At 44.9% G+C, this 19,642-nt stretch overlaps 1 protein-coding gene across 5 annotated transcripts in view; it reads right to left on the minus strand.

Annotated features, from left to right (window-relative positions):
• GRK3 (G protein-coupled receptor kinase 3) overlaps positions 1-16,210 on the minus strand; it is a 124,462-nt gene extending 108,252 nt beyond the window's left edge. Inside the window, exon 1 of one of the 5 annotated variants that reach the window (XR_013443478.1) lies at positions 16,047-16,210. Coding sequence is in view for 3 of the 5 variants with exons in the window: in XM_078060837.1 (XP_077916963.1) it covers positions 16,047-16,159 (113 nt within the window). In the remaining 2 variants the exon portion in view is untranslated. The remainder of the gene's footprint in view (positions 1-16,046) is intronic. The other 4 variants (XM_078060837.1, XM_036105195.2, XM_078060840.1 and 1 more) reach the window with 4 other exon arrangements.
• Positions 16,211-19,642: the final 3,432 nt, after the last annotated feature.

Consider the following 19,642-nt stretch of genomic DNA (forward strand, 5'->3'; position numbering starts at 1 on the left):
AGGGGCTGCAGAGCCCAGGCAACTGAAGCACAGAACCTGAGGGGCCTCTGGCAAAGACGAAATCAGAGAGAGCGCAATGGGACCACTCGAGAAGGATCTTATAAGTCATGCCAGCTTGTACCAAATAACTGAACCAAATGGACAGACGACAGCGGCAATTAAAACACACACACACACACACACACACACATAAATGCCAGATCACAAACGCTTCCTACTTTTAGACTCCTTTATTTTTCTAACTATGTGCAAAGCATACCTTCCTTACCACCCATGAGATTAATGTCAGCTCTTCGTGGCTTTTTTTAAAGCAAACACTTCCTTTCCAAAGACTGACAGATGACATTCTGTTTCTACCACTGGTAAAAATCCTGATTCACTGGACACAAGTCGCTGTACCTCCTCGTCCCCCAAACACCACCCAGACCTATCGTCTCCCACTCTTCCCCGAGACAACGTGAACCAGGCTGGGACCTCAGTGCATGAGCACCGTCTGGTCTGGGCAAACGGATTCACAAACTAAAATATGCTCCACAGAAGATCGGTCAATATAATTTTTCTTCGACTTGTCTTTCAGTTTGGTATATGATACCTATTGTCCTACGAGAACTCAGCGTGATCATATCATCGTATCCACTGATCTTCTCCTTCAGAGCTTCCAGCTTTGGGGGTTGCTTACAAGAACCTTTTATTATACTCGAGTAAAAAAAAAATACATTCTCTCATATTTTTAATATTTTTATGATTATCTCACTGAACACTCTGACATTTACTTTTTTTATACAATGTGAAGGGATTATAACTTGGACAGCCAGTGATCACACACCATTCTTTCCCCACCAGACTCGAAATGTCACCTTTATGCATAAACCAAATTCACACATACACGGCTTTGCATGTGTGGGCCAGGGCTCTGTGTGTCTGTGCCTACACCAAAAGCACAGGTGTAACTGCTACAGCAATGTCTTCTTTTTGACGGAGCAGATTCCCCATTGTTTCATTTTTTTCAAAATGGGACTGGTTATTTTTGCCCATTCTTCTCTTCTAGATGAAGGGTCATCTGCTTTCAAGTTCCTTGAAACTCTCGTTTGGATTTTGATTGGGACTGCCTTGGATTTAGAGATTCTCTTGAAGAGAACCGACATCTTCCCAAACTGCGTCTTCCTTCTTACCTAGAAATATCTTGTAGCTCTCCATTTATCCAGGTTATCTCGGTCTTAATAAAGTTTTGTTTTTCTCCATACTGGGTCTTGTCGGTAATTACGGTAGTTAGTGAGGTCTGGTTTAGAACAACGCATTAGAAAACACTTATTTTAAAATAATTATTTTGAAATGTTTTGACAAATTAATATTCAAATAACTTAAAAATAGAAAGCTATTAAAGTCATTTCAGTAAGAGAGACTTTGCATCTCATAGTTTCATTAGGTGCTGGAAGGATGCTTACAGGGTAGATCGTCGTAAACAGCAAGGGTTATTATTTTTTTCCTGCTAAATTTAAATATCGGAGCTATGATTTAAATGAGAGTCATGAAGTTCAGTGAAGTCTTTTGCACCCAGGGGGGTAAATGGATATCGTTTTCTAAAGTTTCATTTCTTACTGTGCTTTCTCTCTTAGAAATCCTTCTTGTGTGTTTTTTTTTCCCCCTTCATCATTCCTCAGGTCAACAGGTTGTAAATCTGTCCACACCACTTGGATTAGTCAGGACTCTGGCTGCAAGTGAACTGACTAAAACCCTACCCACACCTTTGCGATCGGTGTCATGGAGTCTCTTTCTGAGTCACCTACTGCGGTTTCCAAAAAGCACATTCGTCCTCCGGGCACACCACCCCCCACCGCCCGGGGCCTAAGTTGTTGGAGATGCAGCACGACTTGCATCTGTGTGCACGCTCCCACAAGGAGTTTATATCCTAAGTCTCCAACGCTCTTACCCGAGGCTTCCAGCAGCCCTGCAAGCATAGAGTTGTGATCCTTGGGTCTAGCCGGCTACTCTGTTGTTTTTAAACATAATTCTAAAAATGTTCAAACGTGCAAAAGAGTATAGTATAGGGAGCCCCCATAACTGGCCTTCAACGCCCCCTGAACAGCGGCCAAGGTTTTTAGTCTGCGGCTTTTATCCTCACCCTGACTTTCCCTTCAGTTTCCTTTTTTAAAGATTTTACATATTTATTTTGACAGAGAGAGGGAGAGAGTAGGAACGGGATGGGGAGAAAGGCAGAGGGAGAGGGAGAAGCAGACTCCCCGCTGAGCAGGGAGCCTGATGCGCGACTTGATCCCAGGACTCTGGGATCATGACCTGAGTGAGCCGAAGGCAGGTGCTTAACCGATTGAGCCACCCAGGCATCCCTCTCCCTCAGTTTTCAAAGTATTTTAAAGCCTGAAACCTCTGACTGCATGTCATTCTACCCTTACTACCTCAGTTTGCATTTCTAAAGATTAGGGACACTTTCCTTACATAAATACAATCTATTATTATTATTCCCCAACACCCCCCCTCCCCGAAATAATAACTCCTGAAGATCTACTACTCAGTTCCCATTCAAATTTCCAAAATTCCTTGAGAGGTGTCTTTTGAGCCAGGATCTAATCTAATGTAATCAAGATCACACATTCATTGGCCTGTTCTCCCTCTCCAATCTGTTATAATCCAGAGTATCTCCCTCTCTTCACCACCCACTTGTTATCGTCACACCAGTGACTTACTGAGGACACCAAGATAGCGGTCTGGAGGAGGGCTCCCATTCTGGATTTATCTGTTCACTTCCTCCTAAGGCCAATCTGTTCCTCTAGCTCTATTTCCTGTAAGCTCAAAGTTTACCTCTAAAGACTGGATTATATTCGAGGCCAACATTTGGGAGTGAGAATGGCCTTGGTACTGGATGGTCTTGGTATTTCATATTGCCTCGCCTAAGAAGGTACATAGGTATTTTTTCTTATTGATGTGAAAATTACTTAGAAAACTGAGTTGGTGACAGTCTGATTTCTCCTTTTCAAATTCCCCATGACATTTCATCTATTGGGTTCATACTCTGATGACCTTTGCCTACATCAACACTTTCATGAAGAGTTGCAAAAATGGGGGCGCCTGGGTGGCTCAGTCGTTAAGCATCTGCCTTTGGCTCAGGTCATGATCCCAGGGTCCTGGGATCGAGTCCTGCGTCGGGTTCCCTGCTCTGCGGGAAGCCTCTCCCACTCCCTCAGCTTGCGTTCCCTCTCTCTCTCTCGCTGTGTCTCTGTCAAATAAATAAATAAAATCTTAAAAAAAAAAAAAAAAGAGTTGCAAAAATGATGACTCTTCTAACATTTGCTGCAATCCTATAAGGAAGAATTATGTCCCATCAAGTAGGACTTTCTGATCACCCTCAGATGTAGCTCTTACATGAAAAGTAAGAAAAGTGCTAAATTCTTTACCTTTTTGATTGTCACTTTTCGGGGATGGAGTTGGTACCATATTTTGACCACCAGTGGTAATCAGTAAGGTGTTCTGTTTTTATCCGTGTTGTTTGGAGATCTCCCTTTCCGATATCATGGATGTATGAGCTTCGTACTGCTGCTATAACAAAGTACCTCAAACTTGGGGGCTTCAAACAAGAGAAGTGTATTATCTCACAGATCTGCAGGTCAGAAGTCTGGAATGGGTCTTGCTCAGCTAAGATCAAAGTGCCAGCACAGCTTTGTTCCTAGTGGAGGCTCTAGGGGAGTATCCATCTCCTTATCTTTGTGAGCTTCGAGAAGCCACCCATATTCCTTGGTCTGTGACCCCATTCTACCATCAAAGCCAGCAAAGGGCAGATATTCCTTCTCATGCTACCGCACTCTGACTCTGACTCGCCTCTCTTCCTTGCAATGGTTCTGGGCACAGCCGGATAACTCAGGATAATAATCTCTTATTTTAAAGTCTGCACATCAGCTGCCTGAATTACATCTGCATCCTAATACTTTCTTGCCATGTAATGTTCACATATTCACAGGTTCTGGGGACTAGGTCGTGGACATCTGGGGGGAGGGGGGCTGCTATTATTCTGCCCACCACAAGGGCTTGAATATATTCAGAGTATTTTCATCAACTGTAGCCATATTCTTTTGATAGTCACACTGTCCTGCCTTCGCCAGTGAGGACCCCTTCTTTCTGCCCCTGCACTTGTGAGATCTGGTGCCCACCCCAACTCTTGGATGGCTCCTTTTCCTGATACAACAGATAACAGAAGCTCCAGGCTCTTCTTGCCCAGGCCCTGCCCACGCCCAGAGGCAGGCGTGTTTGTGAAGGGTACCCACTGCAAGAGGACAGCAGTTGTCTCTCAGGCTTTTCCACGGCTGGAGCTGACACATATATATATGTGATAAGACCCTCCCCTCAAAAAAAATCATGAATCTAAAATGACTTTCCAATTCAAATTTAACCAGGGTTTTTACTTAGCTCTTGTCTTATACTCCTGTATCTCTTCATTTACATTTAAAATCTTGGTTCTTATTACCCGGCTGTATTTACATAGTCTATATGAAATGATTTTAAACTAACAATAACATTAACACTTCTGAAGGCAGCCCTATTTATCCTTAAAACATACAAGACAATTTGGCATCATCTTGCAAAACTGAAAACGCCCCTCTCTTACTTCTAGGGGTCTATTCTACAGGCCCGAACATACCCAGGTCAGCACATTCGCTGCCATGGCGCTTGTGATTATGAACACTGGGTTAGGTCAGCAACGGTTTTATGATGCATCATGCAGCAATTCAAAAGACTGAGAAGCCTCTCCACGTTACCGATGAGGACAAGCTGAACGTGTCTCAGTAGGTACAGAGGGCAGGTTGTAAAGGGACTCACTACTTTGCTCCTGACAAACAACCCTATCCCAGGATGATGTCAACAACCTTTCCGTGTGAAGGTTAAATGTGCAACCTGTTTCATTAATTTCTTATCACCATTTAGAATGGCCTGTTAACACGGTTAACATGAAAACTCCTTTACGTATCTAGAGTAAACAGACAAGTAGGTTCAAGCCAAGGACACGCATGTACTGCTGATGTACAGAGAGAGAGAATTTTACTTTTTGTTTTTTAAGATAAGGGTACCTGTGAAATTACAAGAAGACGTCTAGGGTCAGAAAACATTAAGAAACTTTGACATGTAGCCTTTCTCAATTTATAACATGGCCATTGTTAATGATAACTAACTCTATTACTGAACATGAAATTTATGATACCTTGTCTTTTAAGGAATTATTCATATATTTATTATTAAATCAACATCGCCAATGAAATTATATGTGAGCTACCAGAGTACCTTATCAGATCCCTATAGTTGATAACCCTTACTGGGTGAAAACAATTCATTTTCAAAGATTTTATTTATTTGTCAGAGAGAGAGAGCGAACATAAGCAGGAGGAGAGGCAGAGGGAGAGGGAGAAGCAGACTCCCCGCTGAGCAGGGAACCTGATGTGATGCGGGGCTCGATCCCAGGACCTAGAGATCGTGACCTGAGCCGAAGGCAGGTGCTTAACCGACTAAGCCACCCAGGTGTCCTGACAATTCATTTTCAAACTGTGTTGGTAATATCTGAAATTGACACTGTTCTAAGAACCTTCTTTTCTTAGATGATTCATATGGCAAAAGATAGTCTGTAGGTGTCTATTAAAATGCAGTTTTGAGCCCTTTGCTAGCAATGTGATCTTGAACAATTAGTTTCTCTCTGAACCTGAATTTCCTCCTTCTAAAGGAGATGATGAGTATTGTAGAGCCATTTCCAAGAATCTGAAAATAAGGAAGAAAGCGTGCCCTCTGAGAGTAAAGATTTAAATCAATACGTAACACAAAGGGCAGAGAAATGCCAAAGTTTCCTGGGCTGGCTGGCCCTGGCTGTGGCTTCAGTAACTGTCTTAACAGATCCAGAGGAGGTCTGCCCCCCAGTGAGAACCGGAAGGACAGGTCATCACAGAAGTCATCACTGCCAGGGAATTCAAGGACTTCACATCCAGCGTAAAGCCACCCCGTGGGGAAGTGACTTGGTCCCAGCTACTGAAACTGATAAGCCTCAGGCTAGACGTTTCTGACCCCTCGGGACATTCCAACCCCTCCAGCCATGAGCCCATGCGGGCTGCCCTACCTTCTGAGGAACAGTACACTTCCACGAGGGAAACTCCCAGGAGAGAATGCTCTGGTCACACAGCCTTCAGGCATCTGAACTCCTGGCAGATTAGTGTTGAGCATAAAGTAGTAAATTTGATATTCTACTTAGTTTGGCTTTTCAGATAAATCTACTAGGTGAATTAGTGCATTCTGGGGAGTGGGAGCCTCTAGCTTCATCTGATTCTCAAGAGGGTCTTTAACTATATAATAAGAACCATTGGGCACGAGGAAAAATATGGGTTAGTCAGGCAGACTTGGCTGATTGGCATGCATTTTACTGTAAGAGACAGATGTGCTCAATGCAGTGATAAAATCTAGTTTCTGGGTCTGAATGGCTGAGGGTCATCCCAGAGAGCGCAGGAAGGACACTAGTGTCTATGGAGACAGCCCAAATAGACAAAACGTACCTTTCAATATGGTGGACAAGTCTGGAGCATTTTTTTTTTCTTTTTTAAACTTCTACCTACCACAATAGAGGATAACTGTAAAAACTAAAAACAGTACATACATGTAAAACTATAAAGCACTGCATACAAGTATTAGTGAGGTTTTTTAACTCTCAATTCAAATCTATCAAATAAATATGAAATAAATGATCAGCTCTCGCTGATATACACATACAGATCTAAATGTTAAGTCCAACAAGTGGATCGCCATCGAGATCCTTTCAGTATTGACCCAAGTCACGCCCCAGTTCTGGAGAGAGCTTCCAAAGAGGAGAAGGTTGGAATCAGGGACGCCTGGGTGGCTCAGTCGTTAAGGGTCTGCCTTCAGCTCAGGTCATGATCCCGGGGTCCTGGGATCGAGCCCCACATCAGGCTCCCTGCTCAGTGGGAAGCCTGCTTCTCCCTCTCCCACTCCCCCTGCTTGTGCTCCCTCTCTCACTGTCTCTCTCTGTGTCAAATAAATAAATAAAATCTTTAAAAAAAAAAAAAAAAAAAGAAGGTTGGAATCAATGAGGCACTTCCAAAGAGTCTTGCTTTTTCTGTCTGTTCTGCCATCACAGACCATACCCCTAGATCCCTAGATGGTCATGAGATAACCAGTACGAAAAGGCCAGGAAAAAATAAGCTTTTCTTATTTTGTAACCTGATCTTTTTTTTTTTTTTAAATAATTTGAACACCCATTCCCCATTAAGAAGGGCACTTTAGTGAAAAGACAGAGACACACAGAGACACTGGCTGGTTTTCCTTATGGAATAAAAAACCAAGCAAACGATTGAACCCTAAGAAATCCCTGACCACAGAAACTGTCACACTTCTTTGGGGGGGGGGGGAGATCATGAACCTAAGTATATCCCCTCTCATGCATGACTCAGAAACTGCTAATGTGCAGAAAACACCTTCCCCTTCTAGGCCAGTTCTAGTTGTGACATTTTGCATAAATAATCAGCTTTTCTCCACTGCCAGTGGCAACCAAAGAGAAGGAAGCAAGTCCTAAATGGAGCACAGACGCCAGCACAAAAGCTTTACACTCTAGTCTATACTTAATGTTGGGATGACAAAAGCCACCGCACAATTAGGGTGTCATTATAAGAAAAGAAATAGTAAACATAGTTAAGGAAAGAATGATGGATGAAAGAGGAATATTAAAATCCCTTGACCTTGCCTGTTAGGGTTAGTTCTGTTTCTAAATGGAGTCTAGGTACCTCGTTTACCACCCCCTCCCAACCAAATAGCAAAAGTCTCATATTTGTAAAAGAAGACACATCTGAAATGTCATCTCAGCTTTAGACATTCACAATGCAAAATGAAAGCGTGCCGTACTCGACAGCTGCGTACATGCCTTCCCATGTAGCTTCGAGTTCATTTTTAACTTAAGCCCTTATCGAACGCAATGCAGATACAGAACATTTAGAGTAACCTGAAAATATAACCAGAGTGCTCTTTCTAGAAGAATAACAAAGAACGATGGACTGACTTAATTACACAAAGCACAAACACGGAGAGCGCGTTCTTCAGTCAACGTGCCCTGCTGAACACGGAGATGCTTGCTGCCTTCCCCAGCAAACTCCTAATGGAGTTGTAGGTGTAAGTTCTTGAATGTATGAAACATAAGCCCTAAAATCCTCAGAAAAAGACTTTTGCAGCATAATTAAAGCTCATTCTCTTCCTAAAATATTTTAGCCTATACTTATCTAAGAAGTATACAGGGCCTGGAACTTACTTAGCACTTGGCAAGTGGCAGTCCCTGTCATAATACACGTGTAACCTATCCTAGCTTCCAAATTCTGACTTAATGGAAATGTTAATCCCCTAATCAAACTCATGTAATGAATTTTAAATCACTGGAGGAACCAAAAATTTTCTCCCCATAATGGAACTTTAGGGACTCAAACATACACTTGAAATACGATTTTTCACTCGTTTTACCATCACTGAATTAATTATAGTAATTTTACAGGTATCTTTTTAGTCTTTGTAAATTTTAATATTCTTATTTAGCCAGGTAATGTTCAGACTGATAAGCAGAGATTACACAGAGTACATACAGACTTCAGCTAGATTTGGGGAGTGACTAAAGGAACAGGGGGACAGCTTCCCATGAAAGCCCTGTGGGATGGGGAGCTGCCTTCAGATACTGGAAAACCTGTCACTTTTTACAAGGGATTAAACTTGTTTGGCATAACCACAAAAGGATAGCAAAAGATCAGCGCACAGAATGACTGCAAAAGAACTTTCCAACACCACAGAGTTTCCAAAGATGTTCCTCAAAGATGACCTGCCTGGACGTCAGACAGGGACGTCACCCATCCAATGTATGACTAAATTGGATGCCCTCCAAGATCTTTTCAAACATGAGATACTACACTGCTATGTTATTAACATGCAATCTATTAATGTCTAAGGAATACTGAAATGAATCCCCTTATGCTCAATACACTGAAGCCAGCTGCTTTTAGGCTATGATTTGGGGTTCATTTTACTGAAGCAAAGACCTCCAAAGGATGAGTTAACTCTCCTAATTGCTTAGTTATCTGTATTTAAGAGTAGCATGCTTGTTAACTCTATGCACTAAGGTCAACATAGCCCAGAGCCTAATGGATAGATGATGGATTAATGGAAAGATGGATGGATGGAGGAGGGGATGGATAGATGGATGGATGGATGGATGGTTGGATGGAAGGAAGGAAGGAAGGAAGGAAGGAAGGAAGGAAGGAAGGAAGGAAGGAAGGACAGACAGATGGACAGATGGATGGATGGAAGAAAGAATGGATGGAAGGATGGGTGGATGGAAGGATGGATGGATGGATGGATGGAAGGATGGATGGATGGGTGGGCGGATGGAAGGAAGGAAGAAAAAGAGGGATGGTAGAAGGGGAATAAGGGGGAGGAGTAGAAAAGAAAGAAAAAGAATTGAGTGAGGCATCATGTGTACAAGGTTCTAGACAGACAATGCCACCACAAAGCAAGAGGAAGAAAACTGAGAAGAAATCTGGGAAATTCACTTACTTATGTGTCTAAGGGTCAACATTTGCTCTTTGCTGCCTGAGCCAACAAACCAACTTTTCAGAAGTCCTGGCTCCCAAGCCTGCTTCCTCAGAGCACAAGGGGCTCCACGCAATGCTGCTTTATATCTGCTACTGTTTTGTACTTTCTCAAGGTGTCACGTTTTGTGTTACATATAATCCCTACAGCAACCACCTGTGGTGTAAATAAAAGAAAAATCACCCTTTAATATTTCATCCAATCCTTTCTTGAGTTATCAATGTTTGAAATTAATGTTCTCTCTTGTTTACAAATATACTGCATGGATAGAAAATGCTCACAAGAGACAGACTGGGGGGGGTAGGGCATTTTGTTATCAGAAATGAATAGATACATATTGTACAGACAGGGAAAACTAAATATAGTGAATTTAAATGACTTACTAAGGGCCCATGGCAAGTTGCCAGTGGAATCGGGTCCACAGTTCCTGGTTTCTGATCTAGAACTCTATCATAGTACAGCAGGTAGTAGAGAGGACCCAGGGATGAAACAGGTGATCTTCAAGTTCACCAAGGATGAAGCTCTGGCCTAGGTACCTTCATATAATCACCTCTTCCTACTCCTGAGACCCCGGAAGAAGGAAATGGCAGCAGACAAGAGCACAGGTCCAAGGCTGGGTCGAGGCTGACTGTCACAAAACACCAATCACAGAGTAAATGAACTATAAAGATATTTTCACTGTCCTCTCTATACCGCTCTATATAGAGAGTTCTACAATCTGCAGATGCTCCGTGTTGAAGCACAGATGACCCAGGAGAAGACTTCCAAAATTAGAAGAAACATTTACAGAATATGGGAAGCCAAGGTATTACTTCTCCCCTGCATTTTATTTTAGACCCACAGAGCAGTCAAGAAAGTCCCAGGGGTTGTAAGTGCTGATCAATGACAATACAGAGAAGAATAAAGATGTGAGAAACAGTAGGAGCAGAAGCAGGTCCGGAGACATCCAGCCTAGTGAGCATGGAAGTTTCTAAACATACAAATAATTTCATGACAATGCAGTGAAAGTTGCCCAGCCCATGGTCTCCATTCCCCCACTGTCAATGTCCAGAGAAGGATAAGGACAGACGAGACCACCCCGCACACACAACCTGTTTTCATCAAAATTTTCAGCATTCCTCAAACACTCGGTGTATTAACAAAGGAGGATTGTTTTGAATGAGAAAGTGATTTTTTTATCGCAAATAAAGCCAAAAATATTGTTTCGCCCCTTTATTCTTTTTCCCAAAATGGAAATATCTGAAGAGGGGGGAGGGGGACAGGGGCTGCTCTTTTTTCCAAATAATAACTCCCATAGAAATTCTGTTTGGGGCAGGAGGGGCGGGGGGGGGATGCTGAGGCAGTCTCTTCTACAAATTTCTCAGTGGCAAGGTTGCACTTCTTATGTTGAACAGAATAGGCATTTAACCCTCGAGCTCCTCATGGGAAATAAGGAAGAAACTGCTTATTCACTTAGTCATAATTACCGCTTTCCAGGTCCCAGAGGAATAGCTTTTCTCCGTCAGTCTCTGAGGACGGTCCTGACTTTTCAGATGCTGCACCAGCAGCTGATAGACAAGGCCCATAAAATATACTTTTCCCAAATGAAAAAGTATCACTGTGTCGTCTGTTCCTTGCAAAAGAAAAGGTGAGGGGTGCTCCTTATCCCTGTTGGCCCCACGGCACAGACAGGAGGAAAGAACCCGGATTCTGGGAAATCAGGGTTCGACTACACCTTGGCTGCATTTCGGCTGTCACCTGGGCAGAGTTCTTAACAGTGCTGATGAGGCTGATGCTACTCACCAGGCAGCAAGCAGTCTTGTGGGGAACAAATGTACTCATTATGCAAAGTGCCCCGGGAGAGAGTGAGCTCTCAATAAATGGTAGTTGTTCTATTCCTAGTTCATGGAAGTAAAACTTCTCTTTCCCTTATCAGGGCTGCAGGGACCCCAGGCATCCTACTCTTGACTACTCTATGTTTCCTACTCTGCTTTGCCACCCGCTGTCAGATAAAGACCTACACTTCCCTGCTTCAAGCCTTGACGCCCTATCCAACAGTTCCAGTCTTGTCCAAACAGATGTTTGGCAAAGCCAAATTCAGCATGCTGAAAAGCACTTTTAAGACACTGCTTCTAAGAACACATTGCATATACAAACCGGGGCTGCCTGAACCTCAAAGAGATCTACTGGGCTCTCGATTCAAAACATTTCACAATGTTTTGGGCAGCTAGTTCTAGGTCCAAAATTGATTGCACTGGAACATCTATTTCTAAGAATTGACAACTACGCACAGTACTTGCATTTTCAAGTCACTGGCACAAATTGACTCTGAACCAAGAATGAAATAATAACCGAAAGGTCAGAACAAATTACATTTTGAATGTGTACCGTAGTGGAAGAGAGGCAAGAACACTGTTACCGTTTTATACACAGAAATACTCCTCCCAACGACAAAGAACACTTTTTTTCCTGAAGGCTGTTCATTCTTTCATCACTGACTTTTCAGTTCAAAGTTGGGAGGCAGGGGGGCACACAGGCATAGAATCCCCTACACCCAAAACAGAGAGGACTAGTTCAAAGCCACCACCCACCACTCACGGATTGGGGTTAGGGAACTTACTGAAGAAACTCCATTCCCACAAAAGAAGAAAACTGAGCTACTTTCCAAGATCAATTCCATTTGATAGTTTTACAAATAGGAAGATGCAATATTACCATGTTACTATGTATACTATGGCTAGATAGCTCTTCAACGGGAATAACTAACAAATTATTGTAAAAACACTTAGCAAACATGAGTTCTATGACGATAGATCATAAAAGCCATCCAAATGCTACTTGTCTGTGGTCAAAGAGAATCTTCAAGAAATTGCACTTTAAAGTAAACATCTTTCTTGAATCAACTGTGTATTTCCCACTAGACTACACACGCCCCTTGAAGGACAATGCCGTGGTTGGGTCCATCACAGTATCCCCATGCTTGGCTTGGAGAAACGGCTCTACAACCACCTATAGAAGTGATGTAATAAAAGGTGTCACAGATGTCCTTAAGGATATTCTAAATGCTCCAGGTAAGTTACAAAGACTCTTGCAAATGTTGTTTTCAGAACTTCCTATCATATTGTCTGAATACTTTGGAAGGACAAGCTTTGTAATTAATGATCCAAAACTGTCAATGTCCCCAAAATGGACATAGGATGTAGAGGAAGGGTCAAGTTCATGTTACTCAATCTCTTTCAACTACGTGTGACTCCAAGTCAACTGAATTTCATTCTGATTGGAAAAGGTTAATCAGAGTAACGAGCCTAAAGTACAAGTGGTCTCATGATCCACGGCTTTAAGATGCTGACCCTAGACTCTATCAAATAAAAGCACTTCTTCCCTCACATGGAGTAGGGTAACTGGCACACACATCTGAATGCTCGTGTTTCTAACTGGGCCTGCACAATGAACCCATGGGTCACGGGTTAGTATTCCCAACAGATCCCATTATCAGCTACATTAACTCAACTAATGTTTCAGTAAACTGAAGCAGCTATGTAATCTGAACAAATAGTCAGCTATTATGGGATTTACACTCATTGGTTCGTTAATTAAATAATGTGTCAACATAACAAAATGGTTGCCTCTCGCTATCTCAGAGAAGCAAAATCTCCCCGGGGCAGAATGTTCCATCTTCTGAGAGTCTCCTGTGATAGGCAGGGGACGGCAGACCCGACATTTCATTTAAATTAGCTAGAGATTATGCAGTCCTGTTGCTTTTCTGCTTAAAACTGCGTAAGAGGCAAAGCAACTAAAATGAGGAAGCATATAGAATACTCCAGTGATTTCAAATAATCGGGCTGGAAAGAAAAAGTCACTAGTGATGGGCCAATGGCAAGTGTTATGCTCCTCACTGAGATACTAAAAATACAAATCTAAACATCTTTTTCAAGAGCACCAAAGATGTGATCACATGGTTCACTCCAAAATGCAGCTGAAAGAGAAACTCTTATCAGAAACCATTTGACCACTATCCTTTACCAACAGAGGCGAATCATACTAGTCTTGCCAGCCACTATGAATATTAACTTTCTTACCATGTTGAGAAATCCCCCAATCACCCACCCCACCCCCGCCCCAAAATCCAGCAGGCAGGCCACTACCTGCCATCCAGTGGTAGATAAAAATCCGAAAGATGTTTTACTTGATAATCTCAATGTAACAGAATCCTAACACATGTAAATGGTCACATTACAAAACTAAAACGAAAGCCACTGAGATTAAACACAAAACAAATTAGAATACTTTGAGGAGGTTCCAATAACCTAATTTAAGAATCTATTTTTAAAAAATAGCAACAGAATAATAATTACTAAGAGCTGTTTCCTAAAATTACTCTCCTCTTGATATTTCTCAATTCTGAAATGTCATGAGAAATATGCTCACCATCTCCCAGTTCTGCCTTAAAAGACAGCGTTACCAAAGAATACTGCTGAAAAACAAAGGCATTCATACAAGGAAGTGAATATCCTAAACATATAAGTATGTTCTCAAGAGGGACACTAAAAAAGCAGAAGTCACATTAAGTTCAAAAAAAAAAAAAAAAGAACAGAAGTTCCTAATTTTAATATTATATATCGCCCCCACAAAACTGCCAGTGAGTTAAGATTTTTCGATTTTATACACAGAGACTCCATATATTTAGGACTCCCTGCCCTTTAGGAAGAGTAGAAGAGGCAAAAGAAAAAAGGAATTAAGCACTGAATACCACATTTATAAAAATGCAGTTTTTTAAAAATGAAATTCAGGTTTGGTTTGGGGGTTCTTGTTTTACGTAGCTCTCATTTGCCAGAAATTTTAAACAGCACTGATTTTCAATGAGCTTCGGATATGTTAGACTCTGGAATCGGAGTGTTAATTTCACAACCCTCCAAAAGGTCTGTACTCTTCCCTGATTTCCCCTGCTTGACATTGCGTATCAAAGAGCACACCCTGCAAGCCCAACAAGATGCATGGACTAACAAAATGGGCAAGCAAGCCAAAAATACCTAACACGTATTCATTTACACAATTTGGCTTTTTGCAACAAATAACTGAAAGGGGCTGATATTTTCTCTGTCGTAGGGCTCAGGCTCATGAATGGACTTGTAAAAATTATCTGGCGATCACTTAGCATTAAAAGAAAAAAATTTTTTTTCTTATGTCAAGATAACAATTTAAGCAATCTTGGGTGTATAGTGCTTGAAACACTGGTGCTTTCAACTGAGAAAAGCTTTGGTTTAGATTCTAATATTTTACAAAATTGCATGGTTTCCAACTCACCATATAGAAGATGCCTCTTTTTATCATCAATTCTACCAAGAGCTATTTAGCACATTCACTGTACAACTCATGATGGTGTTAATTAGAAAAGAAGCTAAGGAGGAAAATCCAACCCTAATCCTTTGATACACTATTTGAAACTCTATTAATCTGCTGAACGATCTTTTCTGGGGTGGTGCTAATGACACGAACCACTGAAGTCTTTAACTAGTTCCATCAATAATAAATCATTTGCGATATAAAATCACAACTTGGTATGGCCCTCACCAAACCCCTCGCCAATTCAATCGGGCCCTTCTTTGGTCTTTTAAACAACAAATTCCTGTCTGGAATCAACCATTCAATGTGCGTTTAAAGTGACCACCAGTGGATCTGCAAGTTGAGGAAAGCCGCCGGGATGATACACTTAGCACCAAAAAGAAAACTGTGTGGGTCACAAGCCACTCATCACTGCCTGGGGGCACAAAAGAGGAAAGGATAGGAAGATTGGAAGCGGAATAGACTGGACCTCAAGAGGAGCAAGCACTGAAAACTGCACTTTAAGTACCGGGACAAAAGGCAAGGAGCCTGCACTCCCCAGCTAAGGAGCCCATGGCGAGCTGAGGAGAGGACGCAGTTGGCGAAAGGGGCAGCAGGAACCAGAGAAGGAATGACCAGGAGGCAGCCCAGGGGAGCCACAGGCACGGGGCAGAAGGAGCCCATAAGGATGGGGCTGGAGGGGTGACGGAGATGGGGCAGAAGGGATAGGGATGGGGCTGGAAGGGCAGGCATGGGGCAGAAGGGAGCCTTGGCAGAGGAGCACTGACGCCCCTAGGGATGGGGCTGGTCCCAGACGCAGGGATGGGACAGAAGGGAGCGACAGGGATGGAGCTGGTCCAGCCAAGTCACAACCACATCCCGGCAGCCCGTTGCTGGGGCGCTCTTGCGCTCCGGGCGCCGCGCTGGGCACTTTGGGGCGCTCGCAGCCGGAGTCCCCCCAGCAGCCCTCAGAGGCCCATTTCAGAGACGGGAACGGCGAGGCCGGGGGCGGGGGGTGGGGGGGAACGGCAGAGGCCGAGCGCCCGACCCTCCCGGACGCAGGGGGTCGCTGGCGGCCGCGGGGGGCGGCGGCGCAGGGGGACGGCGCGGGCCCCGGCGGCCGGTACCTGGGCTCCGGCAGCACGATCTTCTTGCTGGCGCGGGCGGCCGGGGTCGCCTTGCTCTTCTCCATCGCCATCAGGTAGCTGACATCGGCCAGCACGGCCTCGAGGTCCGCCATGTTGGCGAGCGGCGGCGGCGGTGGTGGCGGTGGCGGCGGCGGCGGCGGCGGCGGCTCCTCGGGACCCGGACGGGACGCGCTCCCGCCGCCGCCGCCCGCCGCGCCCCGACGTGGGGGGGCCGCCCCGGGGCAGCCCCCCCGCGCGCTCCCGCCTGCGCGCCCCCGCCGCCCGCTCGGCGCCCCGCGCGCGCCTCAGCCTCGCGCCCGCCGGGGTCGCCACGCGCCGCCCCGCCCCCCCCGCGCGCGCCCGCCGGCCCGCGCACGCGCTGCCGCCCCCGCCCCTCCCTCCGGGGGTCGGCGGAGAGCGCGCGCCCGGCGGTCGGAGCCCCTCGGCGAGCGGGCGGAGCTGCCCTGCCAGCCCACCCCTCCCTCTTCTCCCGACCGAGTGCCCGCGGGCACCGTCCCGCCCTCCCCTCGGGGTGGCCACGGGGGACTTCCTCTCCTCCTCCTCCTCCTCTTTCTCCTCCTTCTCCCCACTTCCCGCTCCCGGCGTGCTCACGCCCCAACTCCCCCGGACCCCTGCCAGCCCGGGGGTGCCCTGGACCCGACGCCCACCACCTAGGGGGCAGCGGGGAGCCCTCCGTGCCCTGGACACAGTAGTTCTCAAACAGGACAGTGTCAATCAGCATTCCTGCAGGAGGCCTGGGGTGGCTCCAGAAAAGCGCGTGCCCCACCTGTCCCGCAGGGGATGCTGAAGCCGGGGTTCTGAGCCACCTGGAACAGCACCCAGCCGGCCGGCTCCCCAAGCCATGCTCCTGACCCCCAACAGCCCCGCTGTAAACTCAGCCCGGAGAAACCTAAAAGCTGGAGAAAGGTGTTCTCTTGCTAAGCGGGGCGAAGAGGGTGGGGGTAAGAGCTCCGGCGGGAGCTGCCCTTAGGGAGCCCCCTGATGGAGGGCAGGGTGGTCAGGGCTCCCTTGCACTCAGGTGAGAGGTTGGAGTTTGGATGTTAAGATGGTCGCTAAGAACGAGAACTAGAATTCAGGCTCTTGTGGTTTTACCATCAGTTCAAGAGAAAATTAGGGAGCACCCACTATGCGCACAGGCCCACCGCAAGGGTGATTTGGGGAAGTGGAAAAGCGAGAGGCCAAACACCAAGGCAGGAGGGAATTTCCAGCTTCCTGATCCGCAGTCTCGGTCTCCGGCTCCCTGTCTGGTCACCACCACCCACCCCAGCCTGAGGTTTTCATATGCTTCTTATTTTTCCACAGAGATACACACAAGTCCAGTTCAGAACCCATGTGGGGCACTGGCTGGAGTGGTTGTTCAGGGACACCCAGGATGTCCTAAGATGACCTGAACTGGGAATTAGTTAATTTTTTTTAAATCCCCCTGAATTCAGGCGCATTGGTCACGTTGCACCAGAAACAGAGACTCTGTACTAAGATTTGAGTAAAGGTCCTGTCAATAGCTTAGAGGGTTAATAGAGTTCACCAGAAATGGTTTGGGTCACATTTTAGGCAGTAAATGTAATGTCCCAGCAGAAGCAGCCTCATTTGGTCATCATGAGAGCTGCTGCCCTCTTTTGTTCTCTCCCTCCCTCTCTTACCACATCACCCACCCCCATCTGTTTCCCAGTTATGCCTGCCATCCTAATTGGCCAGTTTTACCAGATATTTCTCAAGATTCAAGGCATGATATTGGTAAAGTTGTCCAGAAAAGGATAAGAGAGACGTAAGGAGTAGGAACATGAGTCAAAGGAGCTTGGGCAGCCAGCAGAAAGCCGGCACAAGCAAGATACACTACTAATGAGACAAAGATTTGCACGAACCAAAGATCAAACTTAACGTCTTCTACCCACTATTTTTTTTTTTTTTTTTTTTGCCTAAAAATGGGAACACAGAATGTCTTGTCAAAGGTCACCTCAGGAGGAGGGGGCAAGTGCCCAAAAAAGTATAACACATTTTTGTAACTTAATCAATACAATTTCTTTCAATAGGTCTTTTGATCACTCAAGCTTTCACATGATCGGATCCTGAAATAAATACATACTTCTTGCCTACTTTTCCATGGTCCTTCCAAGTACTGAGATTTTTAACCTTGCCTCTGGCTGAATTTTGGTGGTCGTGTGCTTGTTTTGTTTTGGGGGGAGGGGTTGGTGTGGGGGGTGTGTGTGTGTGTGTTTGGGTGTGTGTGTGTTTTCAGCATGGTGTAGTCAACTTGGAACAAGAGACACACCTGAATTCAAATCCCTGCTGGGCTGTGACTTGCTGGGTGATTTCAGAGGCAACATTGTACCCCTCTGTGCTTTATTGTCCTCATTAGTACAGTGGGTATGAACCCACAGACCCCAGGGTTGTTAAGAAGACCAAGGAGATGATGCACATAAAAAGGCCACCTTGCCTGTCATTCAGTAAGTCCCCAACAAAGGTCACTGCACTCAGTCTATTTATTTTGCTTCATTTTACCCTGACATTCGAGAGAAGATACTGAAACTAGTTAGTCACAGTCACTATACTTGAAGGAGGAAGACCCTTCACCAAAAATAACATTCCCCTAGGGCTTTTCTAGGAACCAAAATTGGCATAAATAATTAGCCTTTATAAACATGAGCAATTACTCTTCTCAGAGAAAGAACTGGGAGTCCAAAATTGGGTCCCCTAACTGAGGCCCCTTCACCATTGAAGTCAGCTGACTGGAGCACCCAGGGGTATTTTTCCTCGGTATTAATAGTGTTCGAACCTTGGTTCCCTGGCTCTCTCCTTGGCTTTCTCCACCCCCTCCTCTCTTTCTTTCCCTTGACTCTCTTAACGCTGAACAGCTTTTTGTGTTCACTGCAAACAAAAGGCCGTAATGACAGTGATGAAGTTGTCATAACTGACCTGCTGGATCCTGTTGCTAAACACCATGGCCAGCCTGTAATCATTACTATGAAACAGAGAAAACAAATAGCAATCCATTTGTCCCTGAAGTTCCTGCGAGGTTCACAACGTTCTCTTTCCTCTCTTCTATGACTTTCCAGGATTCTGGAATCTGTAGGAGAGATGGAGGCATGGAAGTTTATATTCTCCAGGGTTAATTTTGATCACCACGTCAAAGGGAAAAGCTAACTAGAGAACGAAGTGGTCTTCTTTGTTTTAGATTCTGGGGGGACTACCCACTCACAGTGAGAATCCCCAAACTATAAGGGGGTGGGGGCGGTGAGGGTGTGCAATGGGAGGGGTGTTCCGGGAAATTAATCAAGCACACATGAAAAAAGTCAACTCTAAGACTCACACGAGATGATTTTGGGGGCCAGCGAAACATGCCTGACCTTAATTCGTTAATAGCACAATATGTAATTCAGTCACAGCCAAGAGAGACATGGTTGTTTTGTAAACAATACTGTAAGTACAGTTGCTACCAAAGAAGCACCACACACGATTGGCATTTGACTGGGTTTATCTCCAGACTTCTCACTCCATAAAGTCTGCAGGAATTTCTAGCCACCATCCTGTTTCACCTGTAACCGTGATCACAATCCTACTACTTGTCACACGCATCC

This window comes from Halichoerus grypus, chromosome 13, assembly GCF_964656455.1.
Source record: "Halichoerus grypus chromosome 13, mHalGry1.hap1.1, whole genome shotgun sequence".
In the NCBI taxonomy this organism is placed as follows: Eukaryota; Metazoa; Chordata; class Mammalia; order Carnivora; family Phocidae; genus Halichoerus; species Halichoerus grypus.